Here is a 26933-nt window from a genome sequence, read left to right as displayed (position 1 = left end):
GTGGTCTAATTTTCTTATTATCAAACAATTCTCAAACTATTGGTAGGAAAAGTTACTCAGAAATTTCTGCTTGCTATAAGTGTTTTGGTAAATGAGCATTAAATCCATTGAAAGTAGAACCACTCACTTCACTTTCTTGGCTTGGCAACAGTAGAAATATTTACTCCTAAGGTTTTCATAAGAAACAGAATTAATTGTGTTCATTTTCAACACTGGTTAAGAGCCCAGTAGCCGTAATCTACCTCAGGTTGGTCTAACTTGTGTGATGTGTGTGGGAGTTGGACAAACCAGCCCAATAAAAGATCATAAGAATGTGCCTCCCATAGCTTTGTTTCTTCTCCTTGGTCTGTAACGCCAAGGAGAGCTTTAAAAAGCCCTGACAGGCAGAGGTAGGAAGAAGTGGTTTGGATAAAATAAGCTGGATTCAAATGAAGTCTTGAGCTTTTAAAATGTTCCAGAGGGAAATCCCTGTATTCAGTGCTCTGTGGTTTTATCTATTGCCAGTGTTGGTAGTTCTGAAATAACATGGAAGAGATTATTCTCACAGTAGTGTTTTTAACTCAAATAGATTTTTTTACTTCCTTATACACTTACATAAAAATCTGCTAAAGTTTGGTGGTTTTTTTTTTTTTTCTGGGAAGCAAAAAGAGATTTTTTTTCAACAACTTTAATTACCCATTTTGTGTGTATTTCGTATTTGTTATTCTTGAGTATATACTTACGTGATTCCTGGTAACAGTAAAGCATAATATCTAAAATATTATGTATGTGGTACAACATGTAGAGGTATGTACATAGGAGAATTCTAAAGCTGAGATTTTAGTCTCTAACTTGTGATTCTCTTCACTTTCTACTGTATGCTTTGCATTGATCTTTTTTGGTTGTTGATGATTATTGAAAAGAAGTAATTAAGATGGGCTGGTGGCTGCAGCATGAAAGAAAATCAGTATATCAGATTAAAAAATACAGGATGCGTGCCTCGAGATCACAAGCAGCAGCAGGATTCACAGATGCCAGTAGCAGTTCTGGGATCAAAAGCAATGTAATCACTTCAGCCAAGCCCTCTGCTAGAGTTCATTAGTCCTGTAAGCGGGTAAAATTTGGCTGACCCAGTTCTGTGCATAGCTGATGTCAGTGAAGCATGCTAAGTTCTGCTCATGCAACTGGAAGCAGGAATTTGTCTGTTCCCAGCACCCAGCCTTATTAAAATTAGTAGATGCATTTTCCTGCAAAATTGTTGTATTTTCTAACAGTTCTAAACAGAAAGCAAAGTTCTAGCCTGTATTTATTATGAATGGTTATTCATAAACTTTAGGTGAGTGAGTACCTCAGAGATCAGAAATAAAGTTAGATTATTCCCATCATTGATGAGGCAGGAGTAACATTTTTGACTTTAAGGGATTATGGTCTTGCTTATTAAAAGTGAAACATGAAATGCATGCCTTTGCATGCATTTAAGGAATGCATGCATAAGGAATATGCCTTACATATATTCCAAGGACTGCAGGTCTGATTGAAAGCCTGTTTTTACCTTGCACCACCAAGAAAAGGAGCAAATGATTCTCTGTAGTGTAATTAGACCATCTAGTAGAAATAGATGAACTGGTAATTGCATAATATATTACAAATGTTGCTGATAGTTCTTGCCATTCTTGCGCTGAAAGGAATGCGTGGTAGCTGCCTCTCAAATTTCTACCTCTGTAATAGTGTTATTCTTCAAATTAGTATGAAGAGTTTGTGGAGCCATAAACATGCATTCAAAACAGCATAAAAAAAGAGAACTGTATTTCATCTTGAGCTATGAATGTCATGTTATATTTCTATCAAGAAAGCTGGTATAAGTTGAAATGTAAAATGAAAGAAAATAATGCAACTGGTTGATGCTGTATTTTAGAGCCAGTTTAGTTGTGCAGAAACAATACCATTAATTTTAGCAGTACTTCTGTTGTGTGGTACATCACCAGCCAAAGCCCTTGTATAATGCCTTGTCCTTTTCTCTCCCTTTCTCTGTTCCTTATCGCTCCACAGTGTTGCACACCCAAGGTCCCATTGATGGCAGCCTGTATGCAAAAGTGAGAAAGAAGAGCTCTTCAGACGGCAGCATCCCTGGTGTTGCTCAGGGTGTTCCTGTGACTGGCAGTCCTGATCACAGTGATCACACCCTGTCTGTCAGCAGTGATTCAGGACACTCAACAGCTTCCATCAGGACAGACAAGACTGAGGAGCGCCTTGTGCCAGGTGTCAAACGTGGTCTGAGCCCACAAGAGAAAGCAGAACTGGACGAGCTACTTAGTGGCTTTGGTCTGGAGGATTCTGTCAACGCCACCAAGGATATGACTGATGCTCAAAGCAAGTACAGTGGGACTCGCCACATTGTGCCAGCTCAAGTTCATGTGAACGGAGACACCAAACTGAAGGACAGGGAGACTGATATTTTGGATGACGAAGTGCCTAATCATGACCTTCACAGTGTGGACAGCATTGGGACTTTGTCTTCCTCAGAAGGGCAGCACTCCACCCACCTAGGGAACTTTAGTTGTCACAAGAGCAGTCAGAACTCACTTCTTTCAGATGGCTTTGGAAGTAACACTGGGGAAGAGCACCACAATGCTTTTGCCCCAGACCTGGGAATTGGGGTGGATCACCTCTATGAGAGATCATTTGGAAGCACTGAGCCAAAGTCAGCTCAGCAACTGCAACGGAATCCTTCTGTCTCACCCCAGCCTCAAGCCTATGGCCCAAGTAACTACTCTACTCAGACCTGGGTACGCCAGCAGCAGATGGTCACTGCTCACCAATATGGTTTTGCCCCAGAGAATGAAATTAGGATTGGCATTCATAACACCGTGGAGAATTTGGACAGTGTCCAGAGCCAGTCCCGAATCCCAGACACCCCGACACGTGGCTCCAGCAGCAGAGATGCTGTGCAGAGGGGACTAGGAGGCATGCCAGGTGCTGCTGAAGCTGCAGAACATACCAGTGCTGAGAGTTTTAAGTCAAGGCCAGTGCCTCAGAGGGACACAAATGGCCTGGATGTAGGACGGAGTGCTGGGGACTTGCCAGCTTCTCCAACTTTGGATATTGATCAGTCCATTGAACAACTGAACAGGCTGATCTTGGAACTAGACCCTACATTTGAACCCATCCCGACGCGCGTTAACACTGTCACCAGGGACAGAAATCAAGTAAATGGCTTCACCAGCCTTGATGTAGATGTGGAAGGGCTTGCCAGGAGTCCTGGTTTCCATGACGAATTAGAGGTCACAAACAGGAATCCCTCCCGGCATGGTAAGCTGTTCTAATACTTTCTGAGTATAATGCTTTTCCTAGCACTTGTGTGTTCTTCATATGGTACATCAGGACCTCAGGTGATGGTTTACAACTTTCAGGATACTTATCAAGTTGTTATTTCTGATACCCTCTTTACATAACTGTCCAAGAAATTATGGAATCAAACTCGTGACATAAGTGAGTTTTTGCAAGTACTTGTTTTTTGCTTGAAGAACGTACTGTTCAGCAAATCCTTACCTGTTACGGATTATCAGTTGGGATTTTTTGGTGCTGTAAGTTTAAGTGCTAAGAGAGCAGAATTTCTACAATTGCTACATTGGGACGTTTTTAGAAGGCATCTGTAGTGAAATGGTTTATGATTTAGGGCCCAAAATAAATGAATGAACTGCATCTAGAGTTCAAGCACTGCGGAAAATAGCCTAAAATGTTTGGAATCCAGGATACAGGATGCAAGACTGGAGGCCTCTACTCTTGGCTTACGTCATAGAGATTTATGGATCTCATTCCAGTCATACTTGTAGTGACTTAGGATGTTTAGGAAAATTTCCTTTAAAAGTTTAAACCTTAAAGTGCATTCTCTTAATTTTACCTTCTGTTTTTCAGGGCGTTATGCTGCCGGTGCTGTTTAGGTTGGTTAGCATCTTCTAGCCTTAGTAGTCTATTTGAAACAGGATGCTAGTATAAAAAAATGTTTGAGATTCTCAGCTGAAATCTGTTTGTGGTTGTCCTTGTTGAGAGATTATAGTTCATCTCATCAAAGGCAGCAAAACTGAGTGGGTGCTCCAGCTCCTAATTTGGTGGGGTGTGGAGAGACGTTATTAGTTTACATTTCTTGGGGTGTAAGCTAAAGCGCCATCATTTTCAACAACTGCTACTTCAGAGGATGGCATCTTCTGGTAGAAAAGGCAGAGAGTAGGAATAGTAAGGATTTAGACGTTTTAATCGAGTCAGGGCCTTTAGGCAGCTGAGTGCATTTGAGTACTCTAAAGTTTAAGACTTCTGCTTGTGGTTAATGTAGGTAGTGTCTTGAGGAGTTGCCCTTGCGTAAGGATCATGTGCCTTGCTCTTGAGTGATAAGCAGCAATTTTAGATGTGTATTGAGTCCCTTGTCTGCCCTTTGAATCCTTTGAATATATATATCAAGTAAATTCAGTATTTTAGGGCATTAGCTCCAAGGCTAAGGCTGGAGATGGCAGGATTCACCTGTCGTTTTCTGCATGTGCATCAGCATGTGATACTGAAGTAACATAAGAATAGCATTTAATTAAAAAAAAGATTTTTTTTGAAAGAAATATTCTTTTATATAGTTTTAACACAATAATTATGAATTTTTGTCTGTGTCAAGTGCTAAAATGTTCTGTTTCTGACTTTTGCAAGTATAGTTCAGTTTATCTTAGTAAGAGCTTGATTTTGAAAGTATCCATGATTCCAAAGGGAAAACAATATGTATATGTGGCATGCTGCCTCCTCTGCTTGAGACTAGAACGTCACCAGCATAGACTGATTTTCCAGATGGTGTAGGATTTATTTATTTACGTATCTGGAGTTGCCCTGCTGCTGTATACAGAATCATTTATGCATGGTGTGCACAAAACAACAAGGGAAAAAAAAGCAGTTTGACCAAATGAATGTTAAGAATTAGGAAGACCTGGAATGTTTTTCCCTTGATATGTCATCTGATGGAAAGGTAGCATTCTTAGCTGCAAGGAGAAATTGTGAATTGGGATGGTCAGATGGAAGCAACAGGACTACAGTTCCTTGTCTCGTCTGAATCCAGATGATGGCCATCGTTCTCAGCATAAAACACAGTTGTTCTGATATGTTCTTTCAAACTCTGTATAGCACTTGAAAGGAGTAAATCTAGAAGTGTAGTCTAAACATCACGATACTCTGCTAGGCAGATAACTGAATATTGGAAAAGTAACCGACTGTTTGCAGGATCCCCTACCACCTCCCAAGCCTCAGCTGCATGAGAAAATAGGTAGATAAATTGAAACAGCAAAATTACTCTATTTTGACTGTGGGAGGGAAAAGGAGCAGTGAGGCTAAAGTTTGAGAAACAAGGAAATACTCTTTATTAGCTCTGTTCCTTTTTCGAGCATGCTTGACAGTTCAGTTGTCTGTGGGCACCAGAGGTGTGCAATATCTATGTGTGGAGAGGTAGCCAAAGTGGCATTGGTGTATGCAGGTCTGTCAAACGCTCTATAGAGTTTCAGTGTACAAACCCAAGCCCTTAAAAAGTCTGTTGGCTTTCATACTCCTACTGAGAATTAGGACTTTTGTGCAAGGATTAATAAATAACAAGAAATATCCTCTGTACTCACTGGGATAAATGGCAAGTGTTAAACTAAGTGGGTTTTTTTTCTAAAAAAAAACCCAACAGATAACCAAGCCCAGTGAGTTATGGTTTTACTCCTGCATGCATGGGAACAAGCTAGTGTATAATGTCATGGAAAGTTCCTCTCCAGACTTGAAACGTTGCTTTCCCTCTGCAGTGCACAGCTGAAGCATTACTTTAGCCTGACTCTGTCCCCCTGCGCGTGCGCATCCCCGCAGTGAAGCTGGAGACTCTGCGTGCTTGCAGTGACAGGCTGTAAACAAGTGCTGCTCTAGAAAGAAAAGAAAATCTTATCATATAAACTAAATAATCCCTTAAAATATCAATAATACATTGTTGTTCATTGCCAGTTTGTGGTAACAGAGCACAGGCCTGCTGGATGTAGTTTACCTGACCTTGGAGTAGACTCACAGAATTAGGATAAGCAGGGGATTCACCAAGGCAATTAATTAGCTGTTGAAACTACTGCGGCATAGGAGGAGATGTAATTGGTAGCACAGAGAAATGCTGGCTCCCGTGGTGATGAGGAAGTAGCCATGAATAAAGGATAACCAAACCAGCAGTTGTTCGCTGGTAAGTAATGGTTGGTCTTGCACAGTAAGGTTTTAGGGGGAACTCTAAACCCTGTGGCTTAAACAATCCTTGACCTAACAGATACATCAAGGGAATGGATTGGCCTGTGATGGAAGGAGTTGGATCGGGACTGAATGGCTCTGAGTGAAGTTTAATAGAGGCATGAGGCGTTCTGAGTGGGTGGGAGCAAACAGTGCTGGATGTGAACGAGATTGACGTAATGCACTGTGTTTGTGCCTAGTGTGAGGGTTGGATTCCGAGAGGATTGTGGGGTTATCTGTTTTCCTGCATGAGTGGGCAGAAAATGCATGCCTTAAGAAGGTATGTGCGTGTTCCCAGTGCCCTCCAAAGCTGGAAGAATGAGCTTAAGAATGAAAGATCTATGTATCAGCTGGGATGTACATTACGGTGCATTCTTACCTCTCTTTGCGTGGATGTTTCTGCACGGATTGACAGATAGGCAGCTACCTCTCCTTCCACACTTCTTCCTAGAGATTTTATACACATATACCCTTAGCCTAGGTTAGCATAGCACAAACTGCTGACTGCAGTAGTAGTCAGAGCAGAATTCTAGGTTCTGTCTGAAATAATGTCTTGGGTTAAGTGCTCAGTGTTCTTGAGAATAGGAGGAAGCCAGCAGTTATCCTTGAATTTTTTTGCTGGATGTGTCTTTATGAACCACGTGGAACGGTGGCTGATAACCTCTTTTCTCTTTCAGTGCTATGAGCGTGGCTTATCAGAGGTGAATTAGTGCACTGTATATTAAGATTTTCCAATTTTTTTGCTTTTGTATGAGCTGAGTTACATGGAGATGAGTTTCTGGTAGTAAACGAAGCTGCTGTTTACTAGTAACACAGTGCTGCAGTAGTTCTTAATTTCAAATAACAGGAAAGTTTGTAGCCTGAGAAAGTGTTGATGTGTATGTAAGCTTGACTCCGCAGCCTCATGTTCCCCCTTAACTTCGCTCTCTGTATATTCATTCATGCATAATAACTCATGACCTCAGTCTACTGTTAATGATCATTTTTAAGACTTATTTCCTCAAACCAGACTTCTTTTATCACCAAGCTTATGCTTATTGAGTAGAGAGGGAAAGCTAAAAAAATATTTTGCTTCTACCTAGAAAACCGTAAAAGCAAGAATCTGTTAATAAATGTAGAGAAAAGAAAGATTTTATGCATTTTCAGTAAAATCTACCATTACTCACCCCTGTCTCATGCCCACTCCCCACCTTCTCGCTCTTAAAATCTTACAATTCGCATCCTTAGAAAAATGTTAGAAGCAATTCAAGAATTATGTGATCAAACTAAGGCAAAGCACGTGAACACATGCGTTCAGCATTTGGGGGCGGCCTGTTTCCGTTGCCGTGTCTATCTAAACCAGCCAGCGTGATGAAGAGGGGGACTGTATTTTCCATAAGGTTGAAATTACATTGTTGCTCTCAGCTAATTCTAATTCTTCTTCATGCGTGAGTTACTCTGAAAATATCATCTTAAAGCAACCTTAGGTCAGCTAATGTGGTGAGGACAACACAGGTATACAGTTCACACAGCCTTACATTTTGTGTTGAGTTTATACGGTTTATCAGCTGAGTAAAGAATTGAGCATTAAACAAAGCCATCTTCCCTCCCTCAAAAAAATCCCAACATGCAAAATGAATAAATATGAGGAGGCAAAACATCTGATTACAAGTGTCTGGAACATCTTCAGAGATTTTTTCCTCTACTGAAAATAAATCTTTGAAGATGGTCCAAATTACAGTATCATAAATCATGCTACAGTATATCTGCAGACAAAGATGAGGGGAAGAAGTCCTTTTTGCATGCTTTAATTTTTAAAAGCATTGAACTGTTCCAGATGTTCCCATTCACTCTGATAATTTGTGGGAGAGCAAACCCAGTCTATATGAAATAAGGTGTAAAGTGACAGGGGAACAAAGCCTGTTCAAATCCTCATGTGCCTAATAATACAAAAGCCTGTTGTAGTTTCCATCGCACAGGAATATTTTGGTACCTGACTTGGAGTTAATTTTACAACGGTTAACAGTAAAATTAAATGGAGTTTTTAGCTAAACTAAATTTAAAAGTGGAGTTCTAAAGTTATAACTGGAATTTTTAACTAAATTCAATTTTTTAAACTCAATTAAATTTAGTTAATTTTTAAGCTAAAGTTGAAAATGGAATTTTAGTTACATTTAGCATCAGAGTAATTTTTAATTTAACTTATTTCATGTACTTTTTCCACAATTTTTTTTCAATCCTGTAACTTTCAGGATGTGGGCACTTCAGTCATAATGTCACCACGATGACATCCCTGTACAGCTTTGGAGATGGCAGTTTGGGTGTTGCAGCAGGCTTGCTTGGCACAGCCTAAAAGGGCTAAGATTCTAAAGTGGCCGGAGCTGCGAAGCTGCTGTCCCCTACACGGACAGGTTTAATGGCCTATTTAGATTTGGGGTGGAGTTTGACCTTTTCATTTGCTTGTTAGAGTAATGGGTTATAAGGAGTTTGGACTCCTAGTCTGCTAATCATTCTAGATAGGACAAAAAAGAATAGTTTACTTGTGAATCGTTGCTAAACATTGGATATTTTTTCAAGGACAAGGACTCCTACTACATTTTAGAAAGATTAAGGCGCTGAAGGTATCACAGACAGAGCTCAGTTGGCTTTTGTTGTGATTAATCACTTTGGAACAGCGTTCCTACAGTGCTGCGAATCTGAGAATTTGAACATAACAAGACACTCTGTTAGGACTTGCATCAGAAATCCATTATTTTATTTCAACTGGGTATACGTCCTTGTCCTTTTTCCACCACAACAATGTTTAGATCAAGTTTTGTCTTGCTGCCTTTGAAGATGTTATTTTCCTTTAAATTTGTAACATTGATCGTAAAGCTGAAGGAATCGCTTTAGTGTGAGCATAAAGCTGTCTCGAAAGCTTGGTCATTAAATGCCTTCTGCAAAAATCTTAAACTTTGTAGAAGATAAATGGTGCCAGAGGAGGAAATCACTTCTGATCTGGATAGTGTGGTAACATTTTTTAGTATGTGGGGCAGTCCCTGAAGGCTCTGCTGTTAGAAGTTAACGGGGTTTATTTTTAACTTGATGAATTGTTAAGCCTCCTGTTGGACTGAACCCCCGTGTTTCACAGTAATGGGTAGTCAGAGTTACGCAGGTCTTTTAAAACTGCTGTAGAGGCAGCAGTGCTGGGAATTCCTGCAGTGCTAACGTAATTCTCCCGAGAGCCTTATTTCAGCCTTCGGGACTATGCTGGGGTCTGTGGGCACTATGCAGTGAAGGGGGCACTGGAAAAACAGCCTTGTGGGACCTTTCACTGTAAATTTCTTGAGAGCACCCTGAGTTTTATTGATCACAGAATCGTCATGGTTGGAAGGGACCTCTGAGATCACCGACTCCAACCATACACACACACAAAAGACCCCCAACAGTCTCGGGCACTAGAACATGCCCTGAAGTGCCACGTCCACACGTTTCTTAAATACCTCCAGGGATGGCGACTCCACCACCTCCCTGGGCAGGCTGTGCCAGTGCCTGACCACCCTCTCAGTAAAGTAATTCTTCCTAATATCTAATCTAAACCTCCCCTGCCCCAACTTCAGACCATTTCCTCTGGTCCCGTCATTAATTCCCTTGGGAGAAGAGGCCAACACCCACTGATCTGTAAGTTGAGCTGGTTGAGCCTCTTTTATGTCACGGTAACTTTTCACACGGGTTGGAGCTATGGTGAGAATCTCACTTTAAGTGCATCTGCTTTGTCTGGTCCTCTCTGTGATCCTCTGTGTGTGACAGACTCGTATACAGCGATGATTTCCAAGTTGTCCATCTGCAGAGCCTGTTATTTGTTGTGTGTGTTATTTTTCTAATGATATTATCTGTTGAGTTATATTGGTTGGTTGGTTGATTAAATATACATCCTAGTAAGTTTTCCTTTTGTCGCTTCCAAACACATGTGGTTTGCTTAAACCACGTACATGTGGTTTGTGTACGTGGTTGTCGGATTTCCTTAAATGTATAGACGTTACCTTTTGTCTCTTGTGAAGGGGATAGTGTTGAAATGAATCCATTTTACATTTATACACAAGATCACTCATTTAGCTATAAAATTACAAATAAAATCTAACAATCTAAGACATCTTCATTAAGCATTGAAGCTGATAAAGATCTTTGCTAATTTCCAAAAATACCCTAAATGAAAATGTGTTTGGTCTTACATTTAAATGTGAAAAATTTACCATTTATGGCTCCAGTATGAAGTTAATTCTTAGTGATTTGATATCATCTGACATTCTCTAAACTGCTCTGCAGTTGATCAAAAGCAGTCTTGTCAAATTAAACTGCTTTATAAGGTCATTATCCTGCTGTCCTTAGTGCTGGTGTGGCCTCACCTTAAGTATTGTGTGTGGTTCCGGGCCCCACAATTTAAGAAGGATGTTAAGGTACTCGAATGTGTGCAGAGGGCAACAAAGCTGGTGAAAGGGCTGGAAGGCATGTCCTCTGAGGAGCAGCGAAGGACTTCAGGGTTTTCTAGTTTGGAGAGAAGGAGGCTGAGGGGCGACCTCATTGCTCTCTACAGCTTCCTGAGGAGGGGAAGTGGAGAGGGAGGTACTGGTCTCTTCTCCCTGGGATCCAGTGCCAGGACCTCTGAGAATGCCTCAAAGCTGCATCAGGGAAGTTTAGACTTGACATTAGGAACCATTTCTTTACTGAGAGGATGGTCAAACAGTGGAATAAGCTTCCTAGAGAGGTGGTCAGTGCCTCATGCATGTCAGCGTTAAAGAGGCATTTGGACAATGCCTTTAATATGCTTTAACTTTTGGTCAGCCCTGAATCATAGAATGGTTAGAGTTGGAAGGGGCCTTGAAGATCATTGAGTTCTGACCGCCCTGCCCTGGGCAGGGACACCTCCCACCGGATCAGGTTGCTCAAAGCCCCATCCAGCCTGGTCATGAACACCTCCGTGGATGGGGCATCCATAGTTTCTCTGAGCAACCTGTTCCAGTGCCTCACCACCCTCACAGCAAAGAATTTCTTCCTAACATCTAGCCTAATTCTACCCTCTCTTTCAGTTTAAAACCATTACCCCTTGTCCTATTGCTCCACTCCCCGGTAAATAGTCCCTCCCCATCTCTCCTGCAGGCCCCCTTCAGGTACTGGGAGGACATTATAAGGTCTCCCCAGAGTCTTCTCCAGGCTGAACAATCCCAACTCTTTCAGCCTGTCCTCACAGCAGGGGTGCTCCAGCCGTCGGATCATCTTCGTGGCCCTCTGCTGGACCTGTTCCAACAGGTCCATGTCCTTCTTGTGCTGAGGACTTCAGAGCTGGACACAGTACTCCAGGTGGGGTCTCACCAGAACAGAGTAGAGGGGTAGAATCACCTCCCTCGACCTGCTGGCCACACTAATTTTGATGCAGCCCAGGATGCGGTTGGCTTTCTGGGCTGCCAGTGCACATTGCCAGCTCACGTTGAGCTTCTCATCCACGAGCACTCCCAAGTCCTCTTCAGGGCTGCTCTCAATCCATTCTCCACCCAACCTGTGTTTGTTCCTGGGGTTGCTGTGACCCAGGTGCAGGACACTGCACTTGGCCTGGCTGAACTTCATGAGGCTGGCACGAGCCCATCTCTCAAGCCCGTCCAGGTCCCCCTGGATGGCATCCCTTCCCTCCAGCGTGTCGACTGCACCACACAGCTTGGTGTTGCTGGCAAACTTGCTGAGGGTGCACTCAATCCCACTGTCCATGTCTCCCACAAAGATGTTAAACAGCACTGGTCCCAGTACTGACCCCTGAGGAACGCCACTCGTCATTGGCTTCCACTTCGACATTGAACCGTTGACTGTAACCCTTTGAGTGCGGCCACCCAGCCAGTTCCTGATCCACCGAGTGGTCCATCCATCCAATCCATGACTTTCCAATTTTGAGACCAGGATGTCATGTGGGGACGGTGTCAAACACTTTACATAAGTCCAGGTAGATGATGTCTGTTGCTCTCCAGTTGTTCTACCAATGGAAGTGGTCAGGCCACTGGACTTGGTGATCATTGTAGGTTCCTTCCAACTGGAATGTTCTCTTCTGATTCATTAATACTAAAGGATAGCAATTTTTATTTTGATAATTTGAAGTACATTATGGAGCCTGCATTTTATTCAAGGGACAAGTAACTTCTAAATATGTTTTTTACTTATTTGTAGTGATAACAAGGATATCATGTGAATCTGGAGACTCTAAGGCATTTTTATCTTGTTGTGATTCAATGTATCATAATCTTCCCCGCCCCCTCAAACCAGTTTGAATGTCTATTTATAAGGTTTATGTAACTCTTCTCTATAATACATTGCTTTTGTTTAAAAAGTGAAAAAAACCCTCTATCAAGAAAAATGACGTAGACGAATAGAAGGGCAGTTGAGTGGCCTGAAGTAATCTATAAACAGCGACTGCACCTCTTCATGCACAGTCATAGTGTTATTTAGAGCCCCCTATAGAGAGGGGTAAACAGCAAGATGCTGAAAGTTCTTATGAACTTCTTTTATAATTTTCTGTTGTAAGGGGTTTCCAGTTTGACTGTAACTTGCACAGTTGGCTGTGATACAAACTAGGTGGAAGTTAAGTGAAGGTCTTAGATGGACTATGCCGACTTTTGGGAAAGACTGATAGTTCTATTGCACAAATTATAAGGACTTCCATAATAGGCAGAAGGGATGTCAGTCCAACTTGTTTTTCCACCTCCACAAGAAAAGTTCTTCCCAAAGAGTCCCACCACGTGTGCTGTGCTTGCCACACTCTCACATAAAGCTGGTTTTGAGGCTAGCCCCAAAGCCTTATGAATTAAGTGGAAGCACATAATTCATCATCTTACTGGTTGTGGCAACTGAAAGTAAATGTGGACCTTTTTAATGGTGTGCCTTGTGCACTTGGTAAGTACAAACATGTATAACACTTGAAGAGTTAACATAATAGTTTCTGAAGTTTAGCTGGGACAACTGCTAATATGTGAGATAAGGCACTGTTGTTGGCATGCCACTGCAGACAAGATTTTTAGCTTAGTATTGTTTTCTTTCTAACAGTTATAAATACTTCTCAGTAGTACTCCAGGAAAGGTAAGCAGCTAAAGAAACCAAACAAACCACTGGCCATGCTCTGTTAGCTGTAGCACTGGCATGGTGATAACCATCTGACAAGACAAATGCCTGATGTGGTTCTGATGCCAATCTGTTGGAATGTTGTTATTTGTTCTTCAGGGAAAACAAAATTATTTTTGTAGTTCACAAGGGAAAAAAGAGAAATGAGAGTATACAAAATGCTTTCAAAGAAATAAATATGTGTTCATGGGATATTTATGAAGCTCTGCCAAAACTTTAAGCTAAACGACAAATAAAACCGAATGATGTGACTTCACAGGCCTTGGTTCTCGTGGGGACTTCAATCATCCTGATATCTGCTGGGAAGGCTACGCAGCCAGGCATATACAGTCCAGGAGGTTCCTCCAGTGTATTGATGATAACCTCTTGACTCAGGTGGTGGAGGAGCCAACAAGGAGATGCACTACTGATAAAGCTCAAGTGGAAGAAGGAGGTTTACAGTGTGTGGAAGAAGGGACTGACCACTTGGGAAGATTACAGGAATGCTGTCAGAGTATGCAGGGATCAAATGAGGAAAGCCAAGGCCTCCTTGGAATTAAAATTGGCAAGGGATGTGAAAGTCAATAACAAGGATTTTTTCAAGTATATTGGAGGCAAAAGGAAAACGAGAGAAAGCATGCGCCCGCTGTTGAATGGGACGGGTGCCATGGTGACAGAGGATGCAGAGAAGGTAGAGTTGCTGAATGCCGCCTTTGCTTCAGTCTTTACTGCTCAGGCCAGCCCTCAGGAGCCACAGACTTTGGAGGAAACAGAAAGTCTGGAAGAAGGAAGACTTCCCCTTGGTTGAGGAAGATCAAGTTAGAGAACAAGTTAAATAAACAGGATATCTGCAAGTCCATGGGTCCTGATGGGATGCACCCACGAGTGCTGAGGGAGCTGGCAGAAGTCATTGCTGGGCCACTCTCCATCATCTTTGAAAGGTCCTGGAGAAGAGGTGAGGTGCCCGAGGACTGGAGGAAAGCCAATGTCACTCCAGTCTTCAAAAAGGGCAAGAAGGAGGACCCAGGAAACTACAGGACGGTCAGCCTCACCTCCATCCCTGCAAAGATGACAGAACAGCTCATTCTGGGCGTCATGTCAAAGCATCTGGAGGAAAAGCAAGCTATCAGTAGTCGTCAACACGGATTCACCAAGGGGAAATCATGTCTGACTAACCCGATAGCCTTTTACGATGGCATGACTGGATGGATAGTTGACTGGAGGGTGGTGGATGTTGTTTACCTTGACTTCAGCAAGCCTTTTGACACAGTCTCCCACAGCATCCTCATAGGGAAGCTTAGGAAGTGTGGGTCAGATGACCAGACAGTGAGGTGGATTGAAAGCCGACTGAAAGACAGAGCTCAGAGGGTCATGATTAGTGACACACAATCTAGTTGGAGGTCCATAACAAGTGGTGTTCCCCAGGGATCAGTACTGGGTCCAGTCCTCTTCAATATATTCATCAATGACCTGGATGAGGGGACAGAGTGTACCCTCAGCAAGTTCGCTGATGATACAAAACTGGGAGGGGTGGCTGACACACCAGAAGGCTGTGCTGCCATTCAGTGAGACCTGGACAGGCTGGAGAATTGGGCAGAGGGGAACCTGTTGAAATTTAACAAGGGCAAGTGTAGGGTGCTGCACCTGGGGAGGAATAACCCCGCAGACCAGTACAGGTTTGGGGCTGACCTGCTGGAGAGCAGCTCTAAGGAAAAAGACCTGGGAGTCCTGGTGGACAACAGGATGACCATGAGCCAGCAATGGGCCACTATGGCCAAGAAGGCCAATGGCATCCTGGGGTTCAGCAGGAAGAGTGTGGCCAGCAGGTCGAGAGAGGTCATCTTGCCCCTCTACTCTGCCTGAGTCCCTCTGACTGAGGGACTTGGGTCTTTTTAGTCTGGAGAAGTGAAGGCTGAGGGGGGGGATCTGATCAATGCCTATAAATACTTCAAGGGTGGGTGTCAAGAGGATGGGGCTGGTCTTTTTTCAGTGGTTCCCAGTGACAGGACAAGAAGAAATGGGCACAAACTTGTACATAATAAGTTCCATCTAAACATGAGGAGGAACTTCTTTACTTTGAGGGTGGCAGAGCCCTGGAAGAGGCTGCCCAGGGAGGTGGTGGAGTCTCCTCCTCTGGAGACATTCCAAACCCACCTGGACACATTCCTGTGCAACCTGCTCTGGGTGGACCTGCTTTGGCAGGGGGGTTGGACTAGATGATCTCCAGAGGTCCCTTCCAACCCCATATCATTCTGTGATTCTAGGAAGTCTTGGCTCCTGACAGTTTATACTGTAAAAGATGCCTTTTAAATTAGTAACTCTATACATGTTACATTAAGCGAGGCAACTCTGAAGTACTTTCACGAAACTAATAAACAAAGTAGAAGTCAATTTTTGCTGATGACTTTGCTTAATTTTCATTTTTTTGATTCGAGTTCTTTGCTTTAAGATTTATTGCAATATGACAGCTCAACTTCTCCCCTCTGTTGTCCAGCATCTGCTGGGAACTTGATACGTAAAGCACTTCCAGCCTATTTAAGGAAAATACACAGTTTCCTTGAGATACCTCTTTGCAGCTTTCTGAGGGCTATATTAAATTCATAGAAATTACAAGCTGCATGAGTGTATGAATACTAATGACAGGAGTGTATGAATATCATTGATGATGAAGCTGTCATTAGCATGACCAGTAAAATCTGTGCTAAATTTTAAGGTCCATTTTGACCCATTGAAAAGGCAGATGTTCTCTTTCATAAAGGAATCTACATGGCTGTGTTAAGTAGGAGAGGCACATTCAGAAAAAACTGCCTATACCTTAATAACTTGGTTACAAATGGAGTGAAACTCTCAGGTGTTTTTCCTGGCTCCCATTCCCTCCTGCGGAGGAGTGGTGGGGCTGGGAGTGCCTGGTCTCAGATGGATTCTTCGAATTCTGAGATTCTGTGTGGTGATTCCCACTCATTTTTTCTTTACAGAAATTACAAATAAAAAAAGAATTCCAATGCAAAAAGTTGGTAAATTCTGGAGTAGTATGAAGTCTGTCTACCTTGCTAAGTGTCTTCAATTTCAGTAGAAATCTTCATGATTTTTTAGCATCACTTAAAAAAGTTCAGAAGATACTTGTGATTTTGTGTCCTTTTCTGGCTTCAAAGATCTTGTTTGATGCATCTGCTTTGCTCACAGTATCTTCAGAAGATACTCTTTCCACCTGAAAGACCACACATAAGTTTCTAGTCAGGGGAAAAAGGGTTAAATAAGTGTTTAAAATATGGGTGCTTAAAAAATTCAGAGCTGTACCATAAAAACAGAATCTCAGCTGTGTCGTTTCCACGATGTGCTAGGTATATTTATATTGACTTGATAAAATAAATAACTGACTAAATTTGGACCCTGAAATTCAATCCTATTGGTGGAATTTTCAGAAGTGACTAACGGGATTTTATTTATTTATTTGCTTTAGTAGTTGTTATATCACACTGGCTTTGATGGTAGCAGAACTGGATTTTTGAAAGTGTCTTAATTCTGTAGTTTTACAAGAGATCTATTAATATTTTTAGGATAAGCTACTACTTGCCAGCAAGTTATTCAGGTTGATGCATATGTACCTCCATGCAGAACCACTTAAGTACCATGGATTTTAGTCTGAAATCTCTGTCTATATTTTAATCTTGTATAGAAGCTGTTCTCTTATACAGAAACCTATGTTGTGTATTTATGCTCTATAATTGTGCTATATAATCAAGGCGAAATGTCTACAATACAGACACTTCTGCTGCATGTCAGTTTTACAATTTGGCTTCTGTCAGCTACTTCAGATTAGGAAATAGGTGTGTGGAAGGTGTACACTAATTCTCTCTCTCTTACCAAAGTGGCTGGTTCAGCCCTCCTGCTGGTTTAGATGAAGAGCATGCTCTGGATTCCTACTGTTACGGCTCCGTGATCAAGGTCTGTAGGGGATGTGCTCCGTCACAGAGTCACAGGATGGCAGGGGTTGGCAGGGACCTTCAGAGATCATCTAGTCCAACCCCCCTGCCAAAGCAGGTTCACCTGCTGTTAATCAACACATACTTACAGTTGGAAATGATTGTAAGAGTCTAAAGGACACCGAGCAATGAAAATAAGTTCTTTTAGTAATCCTCAGCTTCTTTAAAGAAAAATAGCTAGTTCTCAATGATGTTTTTGCATATATAGACAATAAAAATTCTCAGAGGATTTTCAGAAAAGTTGCTATGCATATGGTTATTTTTGTACTGTGCTGTGACTACACAGTAAGGAGCGCTGCGGGATCCTTATTGTTGACTTAATCTTACGAAGAAGGGTAGAAAAAGCAATTGCTGCAGGAATATTCTGAAAGTGCCTGTTGGTGGGAGTAGATGACTGAGTATAAAGTTCTGCTAATCATAAAGCTGTATCTAATGACAGTCTCTTAATAGTGACTTTGGAAACAAATACTGCTTTATGCCCTTGAATATCCTGGATTGTTCTGCTGGCTCAGTTTGCTCTTGTGCTCCGTTCCTCAGACTCCAGAAGGTCACAGCTCCTCCTGTGTATCTAATACCTATTTTTTATGATTCAGTGTGATTGCCATGTGTGTCACAACAAGTGTACAGTGAGCTGGGTTGATAAGGGCCAGGGTCTGTGTTAGCTAAAGAGAAGCTGTTTTTTCGGGGGCAATGCAGTGCTGGAAGGCAGCACTGGTTTTCCTGCCGGGTGCTGCTCTGCCTTAGGGACAGAGAGAGATTTCCCATCCCCTGCCCGCCGCGGCCCCTGCTGGCAGGCTCTTCCTCTTCCAAAAATGAGCATCAGCTGAAGTGTGCTGCTGCACTTCTGTGGTACAGGTGTCCTGCAGGTATGTTCCAGCTTGTGTTAACAAGGCTAACTACAACTAATTTTAATTTTTTTTACCCACCTGTGTGGTTTTGTAAAGCAGTTATAAAACCAGTTATTTCATGAGCCTTCTCAAACAGAATCAGTTAAGGCACAGTAGTGAAGTTTGTTTTAACATCTCTAACTGAAAAAAGAAATAGTTTCTTAATCAGTTTACCTTTTTGTTTTCAGCAACAGGTATGCAAGATAGTGATGCAACAGGGGGAAGGATGAGAAAGTTAAGCGTTGGGCAGTATGACAATAATGTCTCTGGGCAGCCATCGTATAACAGGTGTGGATGGGTGATGTCTCCTGCCACTGACCAGACTGGAAATCCAGGATCGCTGGTTCCTGCAGGGGAGACCAAGGAGGTAAACAATGAAGAATTTTTTAAGATGTATTTATTGAAGTGAATGGCCGAAGTTCTATGTTCATGTTCAGTGTCCAGAATCAAAGGGAAGCAGTTGAGTGGTTGCTTTGTGGCAATAAGAACAACAAATGACTGTAGTTATATCAGAAATGCAATTCAGTGTTTAATGGTGTCCTGCTCTTGTCCTCTCTGTGTGGGTGCATGTTTTCAGTGTTCCGAGATCTCTCGGCTGGAACAGTGAATGAGATTATATGAAACCTTCTATAATCTGATGAGAAATGTCCCACTGTGTTGTAGGGTTAAGTGGGAACTTTGCTTTTCTGTGCCCTTTCTAGATGGCTGTTGCATGTTACCAAGATGAAATAGATGGGGGAATCTGCTCCCCAACAAAAAATGGAAACGAAGCTGTCCCATCCACACCAGCTTTTCCACTGTCACCAGAGACATCATATGGTAAGGAAATGTCTGTCTCTATTTATTTATTTATTTTAATACCACTATCAACATTTTAGCTGTTACTGAAGAGGAGTTGTACTTTTTCTTCTCTCCTAGTGAAAACACCTCCACTATACCATCACTGCATTCCCTCCTGCCAAAAGGTCAGCAGCCCGTCTGAGCTGTACAGAACCAGTCCTGGTAAGACAACCTACTTAAATAATTTGAAACTGAACTGTATAGGAAGGCAAGTAACACAACAGTGGTTATTCCTTTATAAACAGGACATATACCTGCTGATTTTAGACATGTGCAAGTTGGAGAAATAGAATTTAGCAGTACTGTTTTAATCATATCAAAAAGAAGTAAGCAATGAAGCAATCCAAGAAAAAATTAATGCCATTAATTACCAACAGGGAGTCCTGTGTTCATGTTCAGAATCTAAAATCAGTGTGGAGCGACTAGGCAGTTGTGTCCTGGCAATAAGAGAAAATGCAGTTCAGTGTTTGAGGCTATTCTGCTCTTGTTCTCTGTATATGCTTGCATGGTTTCAGTGTTCCATGATCTCTCTGCTGATACTTGATAATATCAAAATAGTACTTTCAGGAGACTTGAGTTCCTTGTGATTTTTAGTAGGTTTTGTCTCCATCTGAGGAAAGAGGGATGATAGCCATGTTGCCATCTTGCCAGGCAAGTGAAGCTGACAATAGAGCTTGGCGGTGGCTATGCTCAAGTCAAGGAGATCCATAATCAAAGGAATGAATGTTCTGGTGGGTTTTTTGCCACAATACAGTTTGTAAATGTGCAAGCACAGAAAATGGTTGGTAATAGATGATTACACAGTTAAAGATTTAATGTGATCTAGCTATGAATTTTATTAATAAAGGGTTCTTCTTTGAGGCCTTAACTCTTTTTCGCTAAGAACAGCAGCAAAGTTATTGTTAGCTGTCACCTTTTCTGTGCAAAATAATTTCACATTGCTGCATGAGAAAGTGCCTTAACATAGAAGGAAGCCAACATAATTTATTAAAAAACTGAATAAAAATCACAGACTTTAATTTGAATTGTATGCATTAGAAGATCTTCAGGTGGTAATTCCTGTGTATATATAGTTTTATTGCTTAGGCTATGACTGTCTTCTCAAGCAGGTTCTTGATAGTAGTTTCCTATGAATTTGAGTGTGGATTTTGCTGCAATAATAGTTACAGTATTGTGTTTTTAACTTTGGGAAAAAACACCTTCCTGTTCTATTTGCCTCATTTAATAGTTATCAAAAGCAAATAACCTCAAACATCAACACAGAATAAAATTGTCTTTAGTAATAAAGCAATCTTCTACCCAGTTCAAGACATCTCTTTATGGTTCAGTTGCTGTGGCTTTGCCCTTTATACTCTCAACTCTTAAACAATTAGTAGTAGATCCTCCTGAGGGGCAGCTTCAGCAAATCAATTGCAGGTTGCTTACGTTAAGTTACTCTACTGAACACTTGGTTGTTAAATGGTTGCCATCACTGTTGCTAAGAGTTAGGACTTGCCCTGGAAAATTTTGTGGCTTTCAGTGTATTTCTCTATTTTGTTGGTGATTCTCCAGCTTAGTTCCAAATGCTGTCATCTCTCAAATGCTGGGTTTAGGTACTCAGTTAATGGGACACTGAAAATAATTACTCTAGCTTAGACCAAAGGAGGTAATTCTCCCTTTGAATGCCCCTTTAAAAATGATGCTCCAGGTGTACTGAATGCTACAGGTTAAGCGCTCAGCTCCCTATGGCTTTGCTTTTAGCCGCAAACATAATGTACTTTGACAAAGGTTAAAGGTGTATGAGGTGGTCAGCTAGAAAACATGTAATAAACCATTAGGAAGCACCACAAAGAAATGTTAGCTCCCACCAGAGCACAGAAACGTCTATTGCCAAAGGCAGCATTAGAATCCCACTGTAAATATATTTTTTTCTTTTTTTTTCTTTTCCCTTTACTATTCTACTTTATTTATTGCCTGTATCTCCAGTAAATATCTAGTTACTGCATTTGCTTGCTTGTGCATCTTCCTGACTTTGGCAAGAAGTGAAGATGTGTTCTCATTGCTTTTGCTACCAATCCCTAATTCACGGCCAGAGCAAGAGAGTTGCGTTTTGTGTGTTGAATGAGGCCAAGGATCTGAAGGGAACAGAAGTAGCTGTTCCTGTGTTTGAGACTGTGCTCGAATGCACATGGGATAAAGATGACTCTAACAGTATGCACTTTGCAAGAAGTCTCACAGCCCCAATTTTCAGTACTTTCCTTTGCAGCCTTGCACTTCTTTTAAATTCTTTCATGGCTTTTATTTTGGTAGAAGTTGGGAAATATACTGACTTCTCCAGATATTTTCAACAGACTGAGGCCTTTGGAGTCATGGACTCTGGAGTCTTAATTTCTGCTGTTAAGATACTGCCCCTTTTCTCTCAGTTAAGATCACCTTTGAATTCAAAGTTGTTTTGTTCTGCATCTCAGCTTCACTGCTTACCTCCGTTCAAAGTTAGTAGTGAGGATTCTGTAACATCTGGCTACCAGTAATCTAGATATATTACTGTCTTATTTACTCCCCGCTTCCTCGTAGAGAATAGCTATCAGTGTAGTTAACACTTACCGTATCAAGGCAGAACTACTGTGGTTTTAGAAAACTATAGAAGCATACATTTGAAAAGAACAATGCATGGGTTTTGTATTCTGTATTCAAGAATTACAGTGACATCCAGTCTTTATGTATACAAAATGGTAAAATTAGCTGTTCTTTTGCAAGTTATTCTTCTTGTAAACTGTGTACCTTATCTTGAATGGATCTAATTCTGATTCTCGAACTATTTACTGAAGGGCACAATCTTCACTGAAGCCTGACAAAACCCCGTATAAAATGGTGCTCTATTAGCCCTAGAAATCTTAATTTTCTTTCCAGGTGAAACCACTTTGTTAGGGAAAGTCAGTCCAGTGGTGTTACGTATCTGTCTCCCTTTCATCAGCTCTGCCCTACCTCCTCTTTCTCCCTACACATCTATTTACGATGCTGTGCCTGGGCCAGCTAGAAAGAGCAAGATTCTTTTCCAGAGCCTTATTCTTTCTGAGATGGGAGCAAGTTTAACCTCCCTCAGTGTGTGTTCAGGTATGTGTCACTTGTGTTCAAGTGTCCTTGGCAGTGCTGCTCCAGTGATCACTCGCTGCCGTGGGTTCATTGCCCTTTTCCTGACTTTCCATAACTTGCAAGTAATACCGCGCCCACAGAGCTCATTCTGAATTATCTTTTGAAAGACACTTTGTTTCTTAAGATAAACTTGAGCCGTCTATAAATTGGCTAGTTTTATAAATACTCCACAAAAAAAGTAGGCTCCAGATAGAACCCAGATGAAGCTGTCTGAGTAACACCATAGCCCATGGGGGAGTCCCACACATCAGTGAAGGAACAGAAGCACTATTTTTAGGCCGTCTTGAAGCTTATAAAGGCTGTCTTGTCTCAGCCAGCATACGGCTAATTGAAGTTCCTTTGTGTGTAGAAGTAACAAATAAAAGCATAGCAAGCTCTTTGCCAGAGGACTGAACTCTGGCTAACCACCCCTGCCACTCCACCCCTCGGGCTGGCATGAGGAGCTGCCCCTTCTCCAGCCCTGGCCAAAGCATTGGCAGAGCTGCATTCACAAACAGGCACTGTCTTGGAGCTGAAGGCAGGGATCTGAGGAACAAGGGAAGATTGTCTATAATCCTTTATCCATGTACTGACAAAAAGAAGACATAATGTCCTATGTTTCCATCTTTTCTGAACAGCCTGGGTAAACTTGCGTAGTTCAAGCAGTGCTTATGGTGGAATGATAGCACTGCTGCTGGTACGAGGAATCTCAGAGCCTTCAGGTGTGTGTGTGGCTTTGCCTTCTCATACCCGCCACGGAGCTTAGCACAGGTGCTGGGCTCAAAGCTTGTGTTATGCATACAAGCCGCATCTTTTCTAAAAATTGTCAAAAGGTCATTTCTGCTGTCATGGAACTCTTCAAGACCAGACAGTGGTGTATTTCCACGTTTTTTCTCATACAGACTCTGTTTTCGTCAGACAGAGACATCGTAATTCTAAATTCCCCCAACTGACTAAGGTAGGCTTACTCTGTTACACTGCTCAGTAGTGGTGGGTGTTTCATAAATCTCTTGGGAGATAAACCCACAACCTAACAGGTATCATCATTACTGCATAATTCTATTACTGATTATAATTTTATACTGTTGTAATTTAATACTGTTATTTCAGGATTTTAATTTTTTCCAGTCACTGAGTTGCAAGGGGAGAGAGACATACTGCTTAATTGTACAATAAAAATATTCAAGGTTCTGAACTGAAAACCTTTTCTGTGCGTCAGGAGGGTTAGCAGCATAGGGAATAAAAGCAATACTAATTTGTGAGAAGGAAAAATTCCCAGTTTATGATGTGCAAAATCTTTCTTCACAATATGAAAAGGCTTCATATAATATTTATTTATAACTGCCTTCCTCTCATTCTCTTAACTGTTTCTATAAGGTATACATGTCCAAAGCAAGAGATAGGTATGGAACTTCTCCAGACCTGTGTTTATTTGCTTAGAACATCAGTTCATCCACTTCAGTGGATGGATATCATAAGCTCTGTCCTCCTGGAAACAAAGGTTCGTTTTGGTTTATGCTGCTGTTGTGATTTTGGGTTTGGGGTTTTTTGGGTCGTTTTCTTTTGATACTTCTGTGGTTGGTTTGTTTGTTTGTTTGAAGCATTGAGGCTATTAACCAGCAATAAAAATACAAGTAGAGACAAGAAATTTATGATGGTTACTACAAGGCAGATAGACAAGGTCTGTGTTATGTTTTTCATTGTCCTGCAATTGACCTTGACACATTTATCTCGTGGCTAAATACAGTGCTCATCTCCATAATATTTTTATAATGAAACAGCTAATGTGTCTCAGTTACGATAAAATATACCATGGACTAGTGCATATGAAGCCTCTATAGGCTTCAGGAGGAAGCAGGAAAGGACTTGGTTTTCCTCTTTGAATTCTACCAACATGAACTTAATCAGATCTTCCAGAAAGAGCAAGTGGAATGCTGTAAAGTGTAGTCAGTAAAGTGGAGTTATAAATGTTCAGAGGCCAGTTTTTGGCCATTGTAAACACTGAAATCAATATAAGGTGCTTTGGTCTGTGTCATGCTTTTTCCTCCCTGGATTGCTTTCACTGACACATTCAGCTCAGTAGAACTAACCTTCATAAAAACTTTTTATTGCACGAAGTTTGGAGATGACTTGATGTGTTTTCGAGTCTTTATTGTCACAGACCTCCTTCTCTTTGCGACACGGATTATAATACAGTTCTTAATGTACCTTTCAAATTCAATTGTATCTTGTCTGGGCTGCGGAGAGGAGAGCAATGCTTATTATCAGCAATTTCAGTCTGGTAATGCAAATTCACAGCAAAGCTAATAACGTTCCATCTTGTGTGGTGAATAGACTAATGATTTCGTTTAGTTCACATCAATCTGAATGGTGGAAAATAAGTTGTAACAGAAGAACCAAAGTGAAACTGGAAATAACTTGAAATACTTGTAGTCTGTGCCTGCTTTTAGTGAGCAATATTAATCAAAATGCTTATCATTTAAGTGTCTACAACTGAGCTGTTCGGTAATCAGCTTTAATTGAGCTTCCCCCCCCCCCCCCCCCCCCCCAGTTTGGCTAAGATTTTCACGGGATGCATTCTCCCAGTGCACACTGATTAACTTTTCAAAGCTTTATTGTCTGGCTTAGAGATATGAAATGATTTAGAGATTCATCCATTTAGCTAACTAGATATAGACTGGTCTTGTTTATAGCCATGTTATGTGTTTCTACATAAAACTTACCCAAATTTGTACATATTTTAGCCACTCATTAAAAATTCTAACATGTCATTGATTCAGAGGAGTAAGGAATACAAATATGTATACTTCAGTATAAAAAGCTAGGGATTGCCAACTCCATGGAAGATAGTATGTGATGAAGAAGCAGTGGGACAATAGAAATGTGTTTTTCTTTGGCTGATACTGTAAAGCTGAGAAAAGATGCCATTCTTGTTACTGAATTTTCATAAGAAACCTCGTTGTCTAAAGCATACTCTGTCTTGCATTGGTTCTTGGATACTGTAGTTTGATAAAATATTCTGGAATATGAATATATTTTGGTTTGTAGCCAAGCTTGTATCTGATCACAGAATCAAAAAGTCTTTAAATCTGGTGCTTATGTCAAAACAAAGGTATTTCATGGTAAAATGTTCTTATGGCCTCATGAGCTAAACTTCTGCAAGCGATGAGGTTTGGTGTGACCTACAGGTTGAACATCACATTGAACATGAGACAAATTCATGTGCTACAGATAGTCACGGAAAATATATTGACTTTGAGTGCGAGCAGAATGCATAAGCGAGTACACGTACATGTAATTCCATGTGCAGCTCCTCTATAGTCCTGCAGAATTTAAAAAAAAAAAAAAAAAGGAGAGGATGCCTAGATGCTTCAGCCATTACGTTGAAGAGATGATAAGTAAAGTTAGTCACTGTCTCCTCTTGATTTTCATTTGGACAGAAACACTGTGATCGCAAATCAGAATGAGCTTTAAGCTGTATCTTGCCCTGTTAAAATTGTGTTGGAGAATGAATTTGAATATATACTGATTTGGAAAGACTTTCTGGTTTATCCTGTGTATTTCACCTTCTGTGAAAGTATTCACACTGCTCTTTTTTATTTTACTGGCTGACTTTTCATTCCATGCAGGGAAAGCGCTGATTGATAAGTGAATATGAGAAGTGAGACTGTCCCTCTAAAAAGGGAAAGTTAATAGCCCTCTCAGAGGCAGTTGGCCCCGTCTGCATTATCCATTTGAACCAAGACACTGCTGAAAAGTTACATTAAGTCTTCTGCCTAAAATAGCAAGTGTGAATTAACTTTCTCGGAAGGAAATGAGTATCCAAGTGGTGGGGACCCTAAACACAGAAACAAGTTCCCCACTTTCTCACCCACTCAATTTGTCCTCAAGTCAAGTGTTGAACTGTGTTGAAGAAATGGTAGATCTTGTGACAAAAATGCTGTCCTACAGGAATTCATATGTACTAAGGTTTTTAGCTCAGGACATCTTTAAAGTCTCTTACATGTTGTAAGTCTTCCATCAATGGTAGCTTCACAGGTCTGACTGCTCCTTGAACCTACCATTAAAGCAAATAACTGGTGATAGGTTCTCCTCGAAGACCCACCCTGGAGACTTCATCCTTTATTTGAGGCATCTCACTTTAATCCAGTCAGTCTGCTATTTGTTTGGTCTTGACTCACTTTTTATAATACTAAATCTAAAATGAAACAACTGTCTTTTTTCAAAAGGAGTTATTAACTGAGAAAAACCTGGAACCAGAGAAAACAGCACCTACGTGCTTGGTAGCACAGTCCACTAGAAACTCTATTCACTGTGTATCTCGGCAGTTGACAGCCACACAATAGTAAGGCTGGGTTCCTTCTTCAAACCCTGTGTTTCAGGTCCTCCCAAGCTCTTCAGACCGTGTCTGGCCATCAGTGGCCTTGAATGCCCCACATGGCTGTCCTGTGCTGCAACAGTGGAAGCACCTCTTACCAAAGTAAGGCTAGTGAATATTTAGGACAGACACGTTTCAACAGATGGGCCACAGGTGCAGAAGTTAGTTGCAGTCCGTGACAGAACCACAAACCTTGTGGCATTTTTTCAACAAATTATAAAGCAGACTACTTCTATGTGATTTTCCTGCATAACAAAACATCTGAGGGAGAAAACCCAAGAACATAAGGGAAATCGCAGCAGTGGGACCTGAGCTTTGTGCGTTTCGTCTAATGCATTTATGTGGTAAAATGCTTCACTGGTGACTGCAAAATAAACAAGAGATAGACCAATGAAC

General features: G+C 41.4%; 1 protein-coding gene across 1 annotated transcript in view; it reads left to right on the top strand.

Annotated features, from left to right (window-relative positions):
• TNS3 (tensin 3) overlaps positions 1-26933 on the top strand; it is a 263074-nt gene that overhangs the window by 184242 nt on the left and 51899 nt on the right. Inside the window, exons 18-21 of the mRNA XM_074145629.1 lie at positions 2029-3288; positions 18397-18575; positions 18910-19027; positions 19127-19210. Coding sequence (XP_074001730.1) covers positions 2029-3288; positions 18397-18575; positions 18910-19027; positions 19127-19210 — 1641 coding nt within the window. The remainder of the gene's footprint in view (positions 1-2028; positions 3289-18396; positions 18576-18909; positions 19028-19126; positions 19211-26933) is intronic.

Source organism: Numenius arquata, chromosome 3 (genome assembly GCF_964106895.1).
Source record: "Numenius arquata chromosome 3, bNumArq3.hap1.1, whole genome shotgun sequence".
Taxonomy (NCBI): domain Eukaryota; kingdom Metazoa; phylum Chordata; class Aves; order Charadriiformes; family Scolopacidae; genus Numenius; species Numenius arquata.
The sequence above is the reverse complement of the archived record's forward strand: the minus strand, read 5'-3'. Positions and strand labels throughout refer to the sequence as shown.